A 20,762-nucleotide genomic window follows, 5' to 3' on the forward strand; every position below is an offset into this window, starting at 1 on the left:
CTGCCTGGATATCTGTTGGCTACACCGGAAAGCCCAAAATATTAGCTGTTGTTGTCAGACAGATAGCCGATGGGTTCCGTGATTTAGTGTGGAGCGACAGCTAGGATATAATGAGCTTAGCTTAACATAAAGACTGGAAGCTTGGGGAAAAGCTAGCCTGGCTTTGTCCAAAGTTAAAAAAGGGCAAGGTGCTGTAACTATTGAGCTTGGCTTCTGCTAGGGAGGGAACCAGCCAACCTGCTTCCAGTCTCAATGCTAGGTTATTCTAATCACCTCCTGGCTGTAGTTCACACCCTGGCCTCGGGTCTGTGTGTGAGTAAGTCCGATATCCAGGTGCAGTGTGACACTCAAGCTCAGGATGCTAGGTTTTTCAGTTATACTGGGGAGAATGTATTGAATACTGAGCTGATATAAGTGAACAGCATTGTCTTGCCTTGAGTTTACATCAAAGAATTATAAATCATATTTGGAGATGTTTTTTTGGAAAGCTTATCGAACGATCAGGACACCCATTAGTGAAAAGATATGGCCATTATAGACTTAACATTAATATTACTACTGCCGCAGATTTGCAGATTGTTTTCTGCAAAATGGCTGCATAATATGAATATGATGCACCGTATTGATCAGCCTGTCGAAAAAAATGAATTTGGCAGGACAAAATTGTTTATAAAACTAGTCAGTCATCCCACTGCCTTTGGTCAGGGAGAGGAGAGGTAGGAATAACACATAAAACAAGCAGGTATACTTTCTTTTTTCCTCACAAAGGGCTGGGCTGTTCAAGCCGACACCCTGGGTGATAAAAGCTCTTGGGGCATCGAGCCTCTGTACTCTTCACTGTGGTGTTATTGTTATTGCTGGAGCTGCTCCCATCTATTATCCATGTTCCTCCTGTCACCAGCTACAGGTGCTGATGTAGAGTGGTTTCACAGAGAAAAGAAGACACACACATCCCAAGAGGAGTGTATAAAATAAACTTGCGTCGGGTAATAGGATTGTCAAGTAGTTTTAAGTGCGCTTGTTGTTGTTGTCTGTGCAGAGTTTATGAGTAGTGTATTTTACAAGATCTGGTTAAGCACACTGGCAATTCTCAAGAATAATGTAAAACAGATTTATGGTGTGTTTAGACTCCTCTGCTGTTGCACTGTGGGAGTTGTAGAGCAAACTCTCCAATCCAATCCAGCATCTATTACATTACGACGGCAGGTTGTTTACCAACAATTCCTCCAGGCATGGAGTGACAGAGCAACTGTAAAGCAATAACAAATGTGTATAATATGAGAAAAAGCTTGATAATATAACTTTATCCGATATGTGTGTATTTATGTATGTTTTTGATTGATAGTCGGAGGACAGCAGTGAAAGTTATCAGTGGAGGAGGGAGTCTATCTGTTTAATCTGCAGATAAACAGAAAGAAACCCTGATCAGAGTATTCTGAGGCAGGCAATTATTATTTTTATACGTATATACAGTGTGTGTGAGTTGTGTTTACGTGTGAAAGTTTTGTGTGTTTGTGTATGAGAGAGAGAGAGAGAGAGACAGCCCCATACTTTGTTGTAAGAACTTCTTTGGAGGAAGTGAACAGCATGGAGGGCAATAAAGAAACAGCAGGATATGGGATGTTGATTCAGTAATTGTTACATTAGCTGGTGCATCATTAGTTGAATTCAGTGGTTACAAAAGTGCTGCTGCTGGCGCTGTCGGATTAATGTTTTGTACTTCTTCACAATTTCAAGTCTACAGGAAATTAAAAATCTGTCCTTGTTTTCTAAAGCGAAGCTGTTAGGATTTTTTGGAGATACAGCATAGGTCTTTTAGGGATAGAAATATACAAAGAGGGCAATTTAAACTCAAGTGAGCAGATGAACCTGCCACATTTACATTGACACCTCATGTGCTTTTTTGGTCAGGGTCATTTGCCCCTAAAACAAAGGTGAGGAAAAGAAAGAATTCTAAAGGAATAGTTTGCCATTTTGTAAAATATCCTGATTTGATGTCTTGCCAAGACTTAGTTAAGAAGATTGATATGACCTTTAATATAATGCTACATCCAGGAAATGCTTAGCTTAGCTTAGCATAAAGACTGGACACCCAGGGAAACCTGGCAATGTCCATAATGAAATCCACCTACCAGCACCTCTAAAGCTCACTAATAACACCATTTGTTTAATCCGTACAATAACCAAAGTGTAAAAAGGTTAATTTGTAGTTTCATGGGGGTTATGTGACTTCCTGGAATCTTACTGTCACTGTGAGGTTACCAGACAACTAGTTTTTATGCTAAGCTAAGCTAAATGGCTGCTCCAGCTTCCAAAATGTATTTACAGGGGGCTACTGTATGTGAGGGACTATTTATTGGCAGGAAGCAGTGACCTATTAAGGAGCCTTCACATGATCAGCTTTTTGCGCTGCGCTCACCGCGAGGTTGGGTGCAGAGACCAAGTAAATGGCTAAATCAAATTAAAACAACCGTTAGATCTTAAACTGCATATCCACAAACCTGGTGTGACTGCTAATTAACCTCCAAGCATTACGTATTCTTCAGAGATCGTGATACAACAATAATCCGGGGAACTTGGACACACAAAAAATATACGTTTCCTCCATCTTTCTAGCAGGCTTGATGTCGGTCTCTGGTTGCCTAGGAAATGTGAACGTCACACTCAAAGCTTCTATTTCATTGGTTGCGCTTTTGAAAGATCAGCGTCAACAAGTTCAGAGTTCAACTGATTAGAACTTTGAGCGCAGCGGCAGAGAGGCAAATCTTAGTTACCTTGGGCACTGACGCCTCTTCCATAGGAAATTAATGGAACCGCGTCGTATCACGTGTAGGGGCCTTTAGAGTCTTATAGTTATCACTATGAGGTTGCCTGGCAACCACAGGAGACTCCAGGAAAACCTCCTCAAATCAAAAATGGTATGTATGTCGCATAGCGGCGCTAGCTTTTAAAGACACTACTCAGAACAAAGCTTGACACTGTTCCATCTCATGAAGACCCGGATGTGGTGGCCACAAATCCAGCAACGGCCTGCTAAGTGGCCAAGTTAACCCACTTCAGCTATGAAAACAGCCCACATGCGTGTTTTTCCTCGTTTCCACTCTCTTCAGCTCACTCCAGGTTAGAACTAGTGATAAGAGCCTTAGCTTCAAACCCCTAGACCAAACTAGTCCGTAACATAACCTTCACACTCAAATTTGTCTATCGATCTCATTTAAATCTCGGCAAGAATGCAAATAAGCATATTTTTTCTATGAAATTATTTATCATATATGGCAAATATGATGGATGACACCTGTGCACTCATTAAAAAAGATGCATGGGTTTGCAGGTCCTGCAGCATAAACTGTACAGTAGATAAGATTTAATTAATATTGCTTAAGTTTTTAATAACAATAGCAGTTTGTTTCTTGTAGCATTTTATGAAGCTACATTCGGCACCTAAAAGATATTATTGCCCCTGTGGGAGCTGGACAGGTGCTGAGAAATGAGAGGAATATAAAGAGAAGGGAGGCAGATTGTGCGTCTGATCCAGAAGACTGGTGGGTGAATAAAGCTAACCCACCCCTTCTATATATTTATCTCTCTAAAGCTTATATCACAAATGATTTTTATTGTTTCAGTAACTGTTTTATAATACAACATATTTTACAACCTATTCTGTACATTCTGTCATCAATTTCAGTCAGTCATGAAAGCCAAAAAGATTCTGTATGCAACATATCTTAGTTATTTTGAGAAATACCCACAGTGTAAGAATATCATGTACCTTTAATCACTCTTATTGGGGTTTTGTACCTCACCTTTTATTTGATAAATAAATGTTTTCCTCTCGGGTTTTAATAGAATATGTTCATACTGTGTGTATGGTCTTTTCAAACCTAAATAATATTTGTCGTAATTATGAAGCCAATAATCCTTTGCTGATTCGTTGGAGGCATTGTTCCCCCATGGGAATGGCAACAACAGGTGGTTTGAGATTAGCCTTGTTTTCATATCACCCATGTTCAACTACTACAGTGGTTCTTTTGTAGTATCTGATGTTATTCTATTCTTTTGAGGGAAACACAACATTTTATATATACTCCCACACATACACATACAGGAAATCCAGTTTATGGATTATATCAGTTCCCTAGTCTCACATATACACACACACACACACACACAAACACACACACACACACACACACACACACACACACACACACACACACACACACACACACACACACACACACACACACACACACACACACACACACACACACACACACACACACACACACACACACACATACACACACACAAATCTGGTCTCCTCTCTGCTGTATTTCTCTGAAATGGTAATTATCACCCTGCGGGACTCAGGATCACTGAGCAGTCCCTGTTTCACCACAGCAGCACAGAGGTGGAGATGCATTATACATCAGTATCCAGTGGTGCATTGTGATAAAATCGCTTGTTAATTATGCTTGTTTCTTTCTACTTTGTAATCAGCAGATATAGATCTAAGGAATAGGATTCAACCAAAAAAACTCTGCAACCCGTCAGTCAGATGTTAACTGCAAACACACACAACAAAGGACACCTCAGCCAACCTGTGATTGTTTTTTTCTGCAGCACTGGTTTCAAGTTTATAAATGGACATTTCAGTTATTCATGGATACTGTGGAGTCACTTTTACTTCCCTGTGCCTTCACGCATATAACAGTTTGCGCTTGTACTTTTGCTTGTAGTATTTTTTGCTCAATGGTGGCAATGTCTTTTCTAAATAGCTGCTTTTATGGAGCAGCTATTTTACATGAAGTTCAAAAGAAGTTAGACCAGCCTCAGTGGTTTGGGGATATTCTTGTTAAACACAACTGCAAACACACACCATATTGTATACAGAGGTGAGACAAGGCAGATGATGTATTTTTCTGACCTACCTTGCTGCTACTTTCACCAACACATCTGCAAATTATTCAAAGGTCACATGCATCTCAGTTAACCTTTTTGCAAACTACCGTATTTTAGAATTATGATTATTTTTATGCCTCTGCGCTGGAGAGAGCAAAAGGCATCTTGTTTTCAGATTGTCTGGCCGTTCTATTCTTGTGAATGCAATATCTTAGGAACCCCTGAAGCATGCAAATTTGGCACAAAAATCCACTTGGAGTCAGGAATGAACTGCTTTCATTTTGGATGCCAAAGGTCAACGTGACTTCACAAAATGCATTTTTGTTCATAACTCAAAAATGTCCAATGTCAACATTTCACACAAATAGGATAAACATTATGAGATGATCACATTCTATTGACAAAAGATCAAAGGTCAACTTGTGACATAAAATGCTGTCATGTCTTAACAACATATATTATGTAAGTCTGGACACTTTGGATGTAAACTGCAACTTGACTGGTCGGCGGAGGGATACAACTTCTAGTTTTTTATTGTTCTACTCAGCTATTGGTTACAGTATGAAAAAAAACAGATATTTGAGACCTCTTTAAATTGTACAGTCTATTACATTGGACATTGTAGTATTTCAAAGTTATCATTAAGAAGTAATGGTGGTAGAGTTTTGATTTTCTCAGATATTCAGAGCTTTTATATAGCAGCAAATAAATATTTGCTATGTAAAGATGGAGTAATTTCATCCTGAGAGAATGAAGTCAATCTCCCTCTCTGTTTGTTGTAATCAGAGTTTCAGTTTTAGTTAGTACATGTGTGCGTAACAATATGCTAGTATTTCACATATTGAGGAACGGTCTGTGAAAGCTGAGCAGAGGCAATCCACGCCCACCATTTTTTCCCCCAGTATTTCAAGAACAGCCCTTTAAAAGAGACTCACTGGTTTTCATTCTATATGGAAATAAATGGAAACAAATGGCTACCTGGAACAGCATGAAAAAAGTGTATAGTTAAAAATTTGTTATTAAAGTTAAAGTTTCATTCTCTTCGGTGGCATCTGTGGCTGTAAGCAGTAATTGCAGGCGTGTTAAGGATCTCACTTTCACTTCCACTGGTTTTGAAGTTTCATAGTCTGATGTCATCCCTTTTTTCTTTGTTTGTACTGGGGGCACCTATGTCAAACATGCTTGCACACGCATGGTTGAGTTGAGGCTCATTTCAAAATGAGTAACCACTGTTAGAGGTTAATAACTGACTCAAGATCAAATGTTAGACAGACTTTATGAATAGTTCCATTATGTTGAGAATATTATTCGGCAGCCAAACAGCTAATTACTATGTAATAATCAGTGTTGCATTAAGCAATATTATTTCTTTTGTTTTTTTACTCAAAGAAAACTCATCAGTACAATACATTATGAGAGGGGAGTGAAATGTCCATGCAGGTGCAGGTCTCTAAATCAAACAAAATAATGAATTCAGTTGGGTGGCAGGTGAATGATTTAAGACTCTCTCTTGGCCTCTCTTCTTTCGAATCTTCACACTCAACTCGACGCTCTCCTGCTGAGCAGAACAAAGAGCGATCTGAGTCCTCTTTTGTCTAAAAAGAGCAACTACCAAGAACCTTTCTTCAACCAGCTTCCTTCACAAGGACCAGCCACTGGCATCAAGCAACGCAACTTATCTTTCCCATCTCATGGACTGGTAACTAATCACCAACTGGGCATTATAACATGTTATAGGACTTTATGAACGGCTAGATAGAACTGTAACTTTGTTATAACCTGAATAAGAACTCCTGAGATCTTCAGCTTGCTGGTCTTTGTGTAACTTAAATGTTCACACCTTTTCTGCAGGGTCCAAGCCCACACCCTTCCTACCTCTCTCTTTGTCTTATTCACACACACACACACACACACACACACACACACACACACACACACACACACACACACACACACACACACACACACACACACACACACACACACACACACACACACACACACACACACACACACACACACACACACACACTTGCTGTTAGCTTTAGTTAGTTTATTGTGTGTTTTGTCTGTTGCATTTATTAATTTGTTAATAAATGTTTGTGTTTACCATATGTCTGTTTATTTAATATTACACAAAGATGAATGAGCCAGCCTCTACTAAGAAAATAACTTTTAAATCCCTCAACTGATTAAACTATTACATTTATCGGTGTTCAACCCTTAATTGGTAGTTTAATATATTTAATGAGACTTTAATATTAGTTGTCACTCCGTCTCCGTGGTGCCCCGAGGATCTCTGGTTTAACTAGATTAAATTTTATTATTATCTTTGATAATTATTGGTGATAACTAATATTTACTTGATTAACGATAGGTTTATTGAGAATACTCAATCTCCTAATCTGAACGTGAGTCAAGGCCCCACATTTAATTGGTTCTCCGTGTGAAGTTTTAATAAATTAAAGTTATTCATTTTTAGTAATTTTTCTTTATTAATTTTCTAGATCAAATATTTCATTTGATAGTCACACTTTTGATCCAATTAATCCTAAAGTACCTACAGGCTCTTGAAGAGCCTATACATATATGTGAATTTCAGAGAATTCATATTATACTGTGAATCTATTTCCTGACTGAGAAAAAAAGGCGGTGCGTCATTTTTTGTTTTCCTTTGGAATGTCGCCACAGATAGTTTGTAATACTGCAAATGAAAGGGCTTTCATCAGTAGGCAATTGGCTAAAACACCATTGTGTTACCTCATTCATCTTCAAGATTATTAATTTACATAAATTACAACCCCGGTGCACAAAAAAATCTATTTTCATCTATTCTAATTTTAAGAAGCTAACTCTTAAGAACAAATTGGTTTGGTCTTAAACCTGCGAGGGAAAAAATTGTAATTCTTACAAGTTTTGTTCTGTCTTAGCCTATACTTAAACTAATTATTTTGTCGGTGCTCTATGAGACTGTGCAGTTTCTTTATTATTCAGCCAGCCTTTCAGTACTTTCAACATATACACATTTAGTCCCAACGGGGATCATTCCTTTAACACTTTCAGCATGCATGCCTCTTTCTGCCCATTGAAGTAAACAGCATGAAAGCAGTAAAATCCTAGTTGCTCTAAAAGACAAAAGAGAACAAAAAAAAAATAGAGGACATCTGTGGTATTGTACAACACGAGTTGGCCTCTCATCAGTGCAGATACCAAAGCAGACAGCAGTGTTGCATCATTAGTTGCTATTCCAGTCCCCTCTTCATCAGCGGATCCCAACATTCTGTCATCTCTGCTTTAATATATTTATAACACTATAATTAAACAGTATTTCTGGATCCCCCAGCCATCGTTTGCCTAATGGATCTATTACCACAAAGTCCAGTTTCATCTTTGACTCTTTAATCTTTAATAAAATAAGTATTTCATCACAGTGCCACCATGAACCTGAGGGTGTCTGTGTGTGTGTGTGAGTGTGTGTGTATGTTCAGTCTCTATTGGACAGAAAAGTCATCTCACGTCTGTCCTCACAGCAAGCAGTTTTAAATGACTGCCCCAAAATTGCTTCTGATATAATTTCCCTTCATTGTGCCTCCTTTTGTGTCACACTGTCAATTCCACAGTCTCATTTTTTATAATAACTGTTTCTCAGATCAGACAAAATAGGTGAGTGGTAAATTGGTTGTCCTTGACATGAAGAGTGTTAAGAGAAGAAAAGAGTGGGTGACTCTCTGTCTCTCTGTTTCTTTTGTTTTTCCCCTCTGCCTTTATTTGTTTAAATGAAATATATTATAGTACAGTGAAGGCCCTGAGGGATGCAGGGTACATTTGAGCTGATTTGAAGGGAGAGCGAGCCAGTAGTCCTGAATGGTACTGTAGAGTTTGGGAGTCAGACCTCTTACTGCTTTTACATGTTTCTCTTCAACTAATGAGGACACAGTACAGTGTTACAGTGTAATTCATTGCACTGCATTGTTGGTGTTTTCAATGCCATGAGGTCCAGCATGATGCAAAATCTTCTGTAAAGGATGTGATACCATTCATCTTTAATGATTGCCTCTGGGCAATTGGGTCACTGCTGCAGCAAATAGTGTACAGCAGGGGTGAAACTGAATATGAATTTAAAAGGGGGATACAAATATAAAGCAAATTTGTCTCAAACAAACAAATTGACAAGCAGAAGTTTAACTGGACATCTGGACTACATTCAAAGAGGAATTCAGTGCAAAACATTCACATTATGTATTATATTTGTGTATTGTAGTATATACTGTAGAAACAGTGGTGGATTTTTAACTTTTTAGTGTATTTACTTCAGTAGTTTTCTTTTAAACAAACAATGTTTACATTCAGTGTTCCTCACCAAAACAGTGTGCATCCTTGGGGCCTGACAAACACTTTGCAAATGTTTTATGAGTAAGGAAATGCGTTTTGAATATTTCAAATTGTGCGTTGTTCAAATCCATGTTTTCTAGCTTGCTTCTTCTTCTTCACTTCCCTTTGTGAGCACACTGCTATGCTCTTTTGCTCTTTTGCATCCTTGATTACATGAATGATACAAACAAAACAATTACCCACTCATACAAAAAAAATACTCTATAGCAATAGTTCTCCACAGGACGCTGGAGGATGCTGACTCTATTTTCCCATGTATAATGGCAACAATACTGAATGGCAACAATTACTGAACCTCAGCACTGCAGCCTGGCCACCGTGAACTGAGTGTCATTGTAATCAAATGGGGCAGCTGCACATCGACAATATACATCAACTAAAAGTTTTATTTATTTTTTGCCACTGACAGGCTCAGATACTTCTACTTCTACCTCACAAATTTCAGACGGAGATACTTTTTTACTCCACCAAACCCAGATTAATTTAACATAATGACAAGACACTTCAAATATTACGATCACATTATAAACTACTATAATCTCTTTTTACACGTTAATGCATCAGCAAATTAATAAAATATTAAAGACTAAGTTCAGTCTGCTTGCATAATGAGTTCTTATTTTTATTAAGTCCATTCAGCAGAAAACACTTCAGTACTCTTGCTTAAGAAATGTAGTGGTTTGGCTACAACTATTTCTTTCACCATTGAGAGTAAAATGGGAGAAACCACTACATTCACTGTTTATATGATGATCATTGCATATGTGATAATAATGTCAGGGACATCTGTGTGATCAAAGCAATCATCTGAATCAATACCAACACGGTGTGAAAATGTTTGTGTATTCAGGCTATAAAATGCAGATTTTATAGCTATATTGTAAACCCTGACATATAATGTGCATTGTAAAATCCATAACCATTAACTCCATTAAATTACTGTGTCTTAAATGTGCAGATATTAACCATCTAGATCTCTTAAAAAAAATGCAGCATGGATCAATAAAGCATTAAATCAATAGAGGCAACACTGAAAAGAAGAAAAGGGAAGTGCAAAACACGGCCAGAGTGTCAGATATTGCGTTGCCATGGAAATGTTATCTTGTTAGGCGGTGACACAATTTAGAAATATGTACTCGGTTAAGAAATATTATGTAACCGCTCGGTCTCTCGACCATTCTCTTTTTCTCTTTCTCCCTGTCAAAGACTGTTAGGACACAGATTATTGTGGATGTAATAAAATGCAGCCAACCAGTGAATCAAAATGACACATACATATAAGGCAGGGATAGAAGGATGGAGATGGAGATGGAAGAGGATCTACGAATGTGTGTGTTTGTATGTGTGTGTTCCAATAACCTTGGTAACTCTGTCCCCAGCCCACCCCCACTGCAGGGGCTGAAGCCCGTCCATCCTCCTGCAGGGTAAACGTCTCTCCTCTGGACTCTCCTACTGGAGTTTGGTTCACTGAATCCTTACTGAGAGAGACACAAAGCGAGTATGAAAGGATGTGGGGATGGAGGTGGAGGAGTGGGTTTCGACAACAAGAGAAGTGGGGATGCTGGTTGAGCGGGGCAGAAGAGGCGGAGTGGGATGATAGGTGAAGTGCAAAGAGAAAGAGAGGGTGAGAGAGGAGGAGGAGGAGGAGGAGGAAAGAGGTGGTTGGATGATGAGAAGAGAAGAGGAGGAGGAGAGAGAAAGTCCATGCAGAGCTCAATCTTCTCTGTTTTCCCTGACTAAGAATAGCAGCTCTTCTGGTAACCCAGTGCCCCAGGACATGACCATTTGAATAAAAGCCTTCACTTCACATAATGCCTAGTGTGTGCGTGTGTGTGCGTGCTCTACTGTAGGTGTGTGTGCTTGCATGTGTTGGCATGTGTCTGTTTATAAGTGTGGGGAAGCAGATACTCAGGGAAATACATCAGAATAATAAGAGAGACAGACAGGAAACGAAAGTGAGACAGGAATCTGGCTAATTGATGGTGATGATAATAAGCTGGTGGAGAAGGGAGGCACAGACAATGCTTTACTTGAGTGAGCAAATCACTCTAACCCTCCCCCATCCTGTCTCACTCTCTGCCTGTGTGCACTGCCTGCTTCATGTAAGGTCTGTGGAACTTTATATGAGATGAATCTGGGCAAGAATAGAGCGTGAAAAGCAAATGTAGTTGAACGCCATGTTTCCATATGTGTGTGCCATATGTCTTTTTAGCTGTGGCTCGCATCCCAAAGGAGCAACCAAGACATCTCGTGTTCTAAAGTGACACTGTTTGCGCAAATGCGGAGTGGTGTTATGTGTCAGGGACACAAATATAAACATTTTCTCCCTTTATCTCTCTCTCTTCAGCACTACTTGATCATCGTGTTTGGTCACGATGGACAGAAGCCTCTGGAGCTGCGCACAGAGGAGGAGAGTGAGTGCGATGAATGGGTGGAGGCCATCCAGCAGGCAAGGTACACACATATTAATGCATAAAGGTTATTTGTATGCTTTCCCTTCTGTGTTTTGTACAGCAGGAAATATGACATCAGAATGCATGAGCAAGGTTTGATATAATGGGACAGAACAATTAAATTACAGAGCATTAATATGGCCTTACTCATGGTTTTTCATTTTATAGCCCATTTAATATAAATCATGTATAATTTACTGTAAAGCTGATTGTGTTCCAAAGAATACTTTACTTTTTGCATGTTGTTTCCTACCTCCACCGATCCATTAGTTGCAGTTCACCGCGGTATGAAACTTGTAAAGATTGAAAATTGGATTTATATATACCCAGTAATCCATCATTTTTTTGACAAACTGAAATTTTTGTGGCATGCAGTTTACGGCAGCAACTTTTGAAAGCTCTCCCTTGTTGAGAAAAAGGCTCAGACATCTAAGGTTTGAGGTTTTGAGTCTGGACACGATTGTCCTCAAAGAGATAATGTGCATTTGACAGTTAAAAATAAACATATTGATTTTATTTTATAGGTGCCATACAATCTCAGCCTCATTGGTTGTTCCTGGGTCCGTCTGTGCTCCCTGCAGATTCACAGACTGGTCACTGCATATTCTGAACTTCTTCTGAAATTAGAAACTGAGTGGCTGACTAAATCAAAATTACTTGTAAATTATACTTGTCGGAGTACTTTTGACGCAGCATGCTTTTTATTCCTACTTGAGTCGATTTTTAGAGAGAAATCTTAAAAACGTTTACTCTGTTACATTTGATTGCATTCACTGCACTAATATTTATTATTTAATGCATTCATGATCCGTTAAGAGGCAGGGGGTCAGCTGGTCCGAGGTCTGCTGCTGGCACTCTGTTATCCGAACGACTTGACTTGACATGACTCTGGTCAAGGCAGCGTGGTTCAATCTCAGCAGGAGTAATGTTAACGTTATCAAATAACACTAGCAGCTGATACTTACAGAGGAAGGTTGTGAAAGCTGGTCTGAAGTCAGAACATCAGAGAACTGTGCTGACACTGAGTCAGACAGTCTATGTCTGTTGTGTTAATGCTGATACGCTTAAGAACATATACACACAATATATCATGCATTGAATCTACCAATGCTCCTGCTTTCTGTCATAATGTAAGTTTTCAAGCTACGGTGTGCATTTCATGCTAAATGATAGAGCCTGATGAAGAGAGACAGAGAAGTAGGGAACAAATTATGTGTTTAATCTGTCAATTTACTTCAATTTATAATTTATTTGCTACTCAAGTAACTTTTCAGTAAATTCTTTTGTACTCAAGTAGTTAGTTTGATGACTACCTTTACTTCTACTTGAGTATCTGTTTGTCAAAAATATCATTACTTTTGCTTTAGTTCAGTTTTTGCCTACTCTACCCACTTCTCTTATAAGGTCCTACACACCTGTGCCTGATTAAACTTATTCTCTGGATTGTGTGGACATTCAGAGACAGTGTATGATTGACATTTCCGTCTCACTGTGTTAGCTTTGTTGTGCTTTGATTCATTTGTTTGAAAATAGCTGAACAACCATTTAAAATGGGTCCTTTATTGAGCCAGTTGGGTCCACAAAGAACTTTCCTGAAATTGTTTCCACAAGTTCTTCGGGGCACAGTCTGTGGCTTGATCAGATTTGATTTGACATTTCTGGCAACACAACCAAACAATCCCACAACTGGCATCAGATTTGGATTCAAATGTTGCTAAACACAGACGGGTGCACTGAAATATGTGACATCACCTTTTCCAACTGAGCCCAGTCCACTTCAAAACAGTGCGAGCAGAAATGTGAAATAACCAGGCTCTTCAGATTTTGGCAGATAGTGTTTTGTTCAATAAGGACCCCATTGCTCACAGTGAGAAGCTGGATAAGAAAGTAGGTTTACAGCGCTTTTAAGATTTTAAAGCACCTAAGATGGAATATTTAAACCCCCCCCTATTAATTATTTCAATACACTTTCAAAAAGCATCAGATTCCTTTTTTTTTGCCATAGCACACAATGGGGGAGAGAAGCAAGAAATATCCATTATTTTGTACAGGCTGCTATTCAGTCATCTATTCAGTCATGCTTTCCTTTAAGTGATATTTCTGTATATATTTGTGAACATCTCTTTATTTCTAGTTACTCTGACATCATCATTGAACGAGAGGTGCTGATGCAGAAATACATCCACCTTGTACAGATAGTGGAGACTGAGAAGGTGGCTGCCAATCAGCTGCGCACCCAGCTTGAAGATCAGGACACAGAAATCGAGAGGCTCAAGGCAGAGGTACAGCATGCATATGAACACACACCAAATGGGATGCACAGGACAACAGCAAGTGCATGTGTGCATTTCCTATAACAGAAGACAAAAGCAAGTCATGAGCATTGAAAGAGGAAGGCAGTTGTGGCAAAAATCTCCACAAAGTGTACCGTACCTACTTTCGTTTGCATAAGTTTCTACTCACTCACTCACTCACTCACTCACTCACTCACTCACTCACTCACTCACTCACTCACTCACTCACTCACTCACCATATATATTTCTATATGTACTGTATATACCCATATCCTAATGGGTATACATTGTGTGTGTGCCGTTTCACAACTATGTTTATGGCAGCGGAGGAGTGTCTGGACGGTACTCATTCACCTCTGAGCATAGGCGGAGAAGCCCCTAACCCCTTAATAAAGACAAATTCCTGACAGCTGCCAAACCATTACGCTTATTGAGCGTAACACGTTTCGGTTTCGCCGTCACAGCCGAAAATCGGAAGTGCATGCCAACACACAAAACACCACTGACCTCTCCAACATTGTTAATCGGGTCTAATTACAATTCTCTGTCTCTCGCAAACACAAACAACAGCAGGTAATTATTGGTCTATGTAAATTAGATCAATAGCTCTAACCTTTCCTGAAGTGAACAATAAGTGAGCTTACTTTGGCTGTTACTGATACTGTTGTTTCAAACATGTACCAACACTTTGTTTCATGTTATGCAAAACAGTCGGTTTCATTGATCACCACATATGTATGATTTTGCAGTAATTTGCCGTATCATGATTGATATCGTTTTTCTTTTGTATACTAAGAGTGTGACAGCAATTTTAACTATATTGCCCAGCCCAAATATGTGTATGTACACTGTATAGAGTGAATGTGGGGAAACAGACTCCATAAAAAGTATTTGGTAGCATTTAGTGTCTTTGTTTTATCAGATGAGAAGGGATTCTCGATGTTAGACGTTCTCGTATGTGCCACACAGATGACCAGAAGGCACTGCAGAGTTATTCTTAAAGTACAGGTGCTTGATTGAAAGTGAATTCTCATCTGAGCAGCAGTTAGCCCCAAAGGAAGATATTTGCTCATTTGGCCAGATGCTAACATCTCCATAAATTACACTTCTGCTGTTATTTCCAAATCTGTCTCGGCTCATCTGTGTCAATAATGGCTCGTATACATATTTTGCTTGTATATGCTATTCCTGTCTTTGGTAAGAAATAACAATATATTTAACGGATTAGTCTGTTACGCTGCTTTTAGCTTTAATTCTCCCTTGGAGCAAGTGTGGCAGATTCTTCTCCTCGCTACAGCCTGTGATTATATCTCATTGGCAGGATACAGCTAGCCCTGTTGATATTGAAAATGCTAACGAAAGACATTTTATATTATAAAACATCTGCCTGTATAATAGGGCTGCTAATGAAAAACAGGATTAGACTTACTTTGAGAGCCAGTGTGCAGTTGGTTATCTATCTCATTAAAATATACTCTTGTTTGTTTGTTTATGTGTGTGTTGCTCCATGTTTATGAATAATTAAACAAACTAGCCACTGTAACAGTCAACTGTTGGCAGATCCTCTCTGCTGCCATTTGCATGATAGTGCTAATGAGTTAGAAAAAGGAAAAGGCTTTGATTTCATCCTTCATGCTTTTCTCCATCTGTGATGAACTGATTTTGTCAAGAGGCCTGAAGGGGAAAGCAAATAGGTGAGAGTAATGTAGTACTAGAGCCAGGTTAATTTCTTCACTGAAGAAAGCGTAGCTAAGAAAAACCTTTTACCAGCTATGATTGAAGTTAGTCATCACTTTTATTTAAAGAGAAGTGGTGCTATTTATTATTTGGTTTACGATGTGAATGAGATTTTTTTCTGCTTTAATAACATTTTGAGTTCAGCATCTGCCTGGCTTATTCCCTTTTTGATGTGTCTCATGTACGCCTCGGTTTTCAGACATGAAGGATGACATAACTTTGTGCGAGGCAACTGGCTTTTCTCACCTGCAGCGAGTAATTGTCACATGTCTAAAAGCTAATCTTACTCTGCTGCTGGAAGAGAGTGTTTTGATGTAAAAATGATACAACTACCATGAACATTATGGTTTGGACTAGAAATATATTAATCTGCAGAGGATTATACATTGTCGTCAGTACCTGCTGTTCCCGACAATGCACTACAGGTAATCAGCCACATCAAAGCCTTAATTTGCTTACTGTCACCAGCTGATAGCAGCTCCATTCTCTGTGGGTTTTTTTTCTGAATGGTGATGACAGTGGATGAAGTCTATCTGGTAACAGTTCACTGAGCACACTGCATGACTATCAAATATACAATATTCACCCAAATTACTCGTAATCTCTTTAGGAATATAATATCCTTGTGAATTAAATCGTACCTCTTCCCACTACCTCAGAAGACTGTTGATTCTATTGCATGTGATTTTGCTGTAATTTAATGTGTCTTTGGTGCAGATATTTAGTCACCTACATTATGCTTATTTTTGTCTGTGTTTGAATTTCTCTAACAAGATTATAGCTCTGAACAAAACTAAGGAGCGAATGCGGCCTTACCATGTCCCCCATGAAAATGAAGACCCAGATATTAAAAAGATCAAAAAGGTAAATATATATTTTCTTTCTTTGGTTTCAGGTGTTTTTTCACTTCTGTAAACAATCTTTCCTAGTGTCTTTCTTATCCTTCCTAGAGTTGTGTGCGAGCATGTTGCACGCACAGTATGTACCGTACGCTCCATGTATGTGACTGTGTCTAAGCTACCTTGTTTGTACTTCCTCAGGTGCAAAGTTTCATGCGAGGCTGGCTCTGTCGGAGGAAGTGGAAGATCATTGTTCAGGACTACATCTGCTCTCCTCATGCTGAGAGCATGAGGAAGAGGAACCAGATAGTCTTCAACATGGTGGAGGCAGAGACAGAGTATGTAAATACTTTATAGAGTAGCAGGCAGCACAAACTTGTCAGCTTGTTGTCAAGTTTTGCAGTCCATGCCATAACAAACTTTCCCATCCCGTATTTCACGTTTAAATGGTTTCTTAGTTGCATTTTCAATACTATATGATGATATAGTATATATTGATAGTTGTTATAAAATTACACTAAGATAGAAGCTTTTATACATATTGGCATCCCTCTACCATCCATCCCTGCTGTGAACTGGACTGTACTCTAATTGAACAGGTCACATGCACACCAACAAAAAGTGTTTGTTTTTGCCATTGACAGGCTCAGATTGTTATTCTAAATGTCGGACTACATTTTCGGAAGATGGAGAATTTGCCGTTCTCCTGCCATGCTTTCGTGTTTAGCAACTGATGCAGGTCAACACAGTAACTTTAGCTAATAGCATAAGCCTACCTCCGCTCTGTCAGCAGCAAGTGTCTCCATTCTTGGACCAGCATGTTTCTTTAGGAAAATGTGCTTTGGTATGATGTCTTCTTCTCTTTGGCTGGCAGTATTCATCACGGCCAAACTGCAGACCCGATGGTCTGCTAGGTACAATGTATACAGAGTTATTTGGATCCATTTGTAGCAAAACTAGCCACAACTTCTGCCTGTCTGCATCCAAATATCATGTTAGTCTAAGAAAGCTGTGTGAAGTGTAACTCCACATATTGTTGTCACAATACAGAAACGTGCAAAAACAAACCCTTATTTTTTTTATTAAAAATCGTTTACGCTCCACAATACTGAAGTTCCACTCCAGTGTTTTCCGACAACATCTCACGAGATTTCAGAACTTTGACCATCTTTCCATAATACAGTCAGACACCTATGATCACTATCTGAGCAGTCAGTAGCAAAAACATGCATTTGTGTGAGCGTATATTGGCGGAGCGCAGGAGCCCTGTTTGATTACATTGCAGCCCTGTTCACAGCTGCCAGGCTGCAGCACTCACGGTCAATACTGGACCATTTAAAAAAAAAGTTTTACTTACACAGAAATTCATGTGGAAATTCCCCTTTAAGCTGTGATGATTAAATATGGCCTAGAGCTGGCGGGTAATGTCATATATATATAGAAAACATATATATATACTTGACTAAATATCTCTATATTGATAATGCACGAGTAATTGAGAGTTGGCCTGGGAATAAAGCAATTTACCTTCACATAGAGGGCAGTTGGGGGAGGTGGTGATTAAATGTGTGTGTGTGTGTGTGTGTGTTGTGCTATTGATCTCGCAATGTGTGCAATGGACTAATCGTTTAGCTCTGTGAGGCTGGGTGTGGGGAGACCAATTGTCCTGGCAGCGGTGGTTGTTATGTGTGAGTTTCTTTAGTGGCTCTTATTTTTGAGTAGTATAAGTGTACTGGACGAAGCTGAGTCTATTGTAAAGTGTCACTCGGAGGTATTTGAAACTTCTAAAAATGTTCTTTTTTGCAAATCACAACTAAGTGAGTTCAAAAGATGAGTAATGGGCAAAAAGAAGAGGCATTTATTATTCATTACTCTCAGCTAGAACAAATAAAAACATTCTGGGAATTGCATCATTTCGCTGTAAGACAACAATTAAATATTACAAACTCCAACCATTAAATATTAACAATGTCTTCATTAAACATAGTTGCTCCGATACTGTATGTGTTTTGAAGATGAATTTGAATTCTGCTATATCTCACTGTTTAAAGGTTGAATATGAAGAATCTTTATCAAAACCTATATTTAAAAAAAAAGTATTGCTTTTCCATAAAAATTATATATTTAGTCCATAAAATTTTGACGGGTTTGACAATGACTTTCTGTCACGTTCTGTTTACATTGTACCAGCCAATAGCGGTATTGTGGGTTGCCAGGGTTGTCTGTTGTTAGATGCAGCTACTGTAGGCTGGCACTGGGCCAAACGGAGTTTGCCAATCCTGCAGCTGCTTATTTGTCCCAGAAGCTGAGTGACCGGAGACGGACAAAAACGAGAGTCAATATAGGCCAAGCATTCACTCCATGGACTGAGATAAAGGAGTTCAGCGGCATTAAAATGCACGCCGAAATGGCTACGTTTCTCCTTGATCGGTAAGCTAACTTTCATGTTTACTTAGCTGTAACAGCTAACAGTAATGGCTGACCGTAACTTTAGTCGAAATTAGTCGTTTTCGATGATTCATCACTTGACAAGGCGCAGGCTGATTGACACATTCAGCCACGAACCTGGCAACGTGACTGCTGGAATGATTTTTTGTTTTTGCGACTATGATCTTGAGACACTAGATGGCGGTGTTCTGCTCATTCTCCATATTCAACCTTTGAGTCTAATCCGAGAGATAATTAGATAATACATTTATACATACATATTTTCTGTTTGTCCATGTGTGTGTGATGACAGGTACGTCCACCAGCTCTACATCCTGGTCAACTGTTTCCTCAGACCTCTGAGGATGGCTGCCAGCTCCAAGAAACCCCCCATCAGCCACGACGATGTCAGCAGCATTTTTCTCAACAGGTTTGTACATGTTCTGTCCAGCTTTTAACCAAATCCCTGAAGTGTTAATTGTGAGAGACAAATATTCAGGATTAAAAACAAGCAACAAAACCTCTTTTGTAATTTTGTTTTCACACTGTGTTTACACCCTGTGTTTACAGTGAGACCATCATGTTCCTGCATGAGATTTTCCATCAAGGCTTGAAGGCGAGGATAGCCAACTGGCCAACTCTGGTGCTGGGTAAGCTGTTACTCATGCACAAATACACACTGTATGCATACACTCTGCAGCCTCTCGTGACATCAAGGTCAGGTTTTCAGTGGTCTAGTTTGTCTCATACAAACGTCAGTCTTGACGTCTTACTGCTCTATTCACACAAACACACAGACACACACACACACACACACACACACACACACACACACACACACACACACACACACACACACACACACACACACACACACACACACACACACACACACACACACACACACACACACACACACACACACTTGTTAATTTCCCTATCTCAGTCTGCAACAAGCACGCTCATTGTCTAGACTGACAATGACCACCCAGACCAGAATGCATCCCATAAATTCAACAGATAGATAAGCATTATCTAGGAGACAGACTGCTGAAAGACACGACAGCAAATTACTTGCGACAAAACCTAAAAGAAAACGGTCGACTGATTAAACACCCTTATCTGACGCCCTGCTTCACGCTCACACTGAATGTAGATTTGTGTTCAACAATGTGTTTTGCATCAAATACATTTATGCAGTGTTTTCAGTGTTTGTTTCCTTTTTAATATTGTTGTTAAAATATTTTGCCTCATATACAACAAGCTTTTGACCCCACACAGATAATGTACTTTGAATAGAGGCATCCATCTGTGATCAGTATGATGACGGATCTTAAAATCTGGTCTTGCTATTTCTTGCAAGGTTTTTATTCTTTATGGCGACTGAAAGGCCTGATGACCTATTTGTTTCTGTGCAGGTGTATGGAAATAACATCTACCTCATCCAGTGCTTGTGTTTTCAGAATGTCCCATAAATTAGGTTATTTTCATTAATAGACTTTCTCAGTGATGATGCTTTTTGAAACAACTGCTTGTTGTCCAAGAAAGAGCAAACATGATCAATCAATGGTTAAAGTCAGTTTCACAGCTACACATTTGGAATATCTTTCCCCTTTAATCTTACCTTGGCCTTGGACTTGAATGGATTTTTACTAGCAAATTAAGTTATATTTGCCTTCTGCCCTTTGTCAAACCGTTAAAACAGTATCTGACACTG

At 39.2% G+C, this 20,762-nt stretch overlaps 1 protein-coding gene across 1 annotated transcript in view; it reads left to right on the forward strand.

Moving 5' to 3' along the window:
• Nucleotides 1-20,762, forward strand: part of rasgrf2b (Ras protein-specific guanine nucleotide-releasing factor 2b) — a gene marked incomplete at its 5' end in the record, with an annotated part of 48,760 nt that overhangs the window by 6,559 nt on the left and 21,439 nt on the right. The window contains 6 exons of the mRNA XM_083912143.1: nt 11,642-11,748; nt 13,882-14,029; nt 16,554-16,643; nt 16,820-16,956; nt 19,359-19,475; nt 19,616-19,695. Of these exons, the coding sequence (XP_083768269.1) occupies nt 11,642-11,748; nt 13,882-14,029; nt 16,554-16,643; nt 16,820-16,956; nt 19,359-19,475; nt 19,616-19,695 (679 nt within the window). The remainder of the gene's footprint in view (nt 1-11,641; nt 11,749-13,881; nt 14,030-16,553; nt 16,644-16,819; nt 16,957-19,358; nt 19,476-19,615; nt 19,696-20,762) is intronic.

The sequence above is a fragment of the Echiichthys vipera genome, assembly GCF_963691815.1.
Source record: "Echiichthys vipera genome assembly, chromosome: 4".
Classification (NCBI taxonomy): Eukaryota; Metazoa; Chordata; class Actinopteri; order Perciformes; family Trachinidae; genus Echiichthys; species Echiichthys vipera.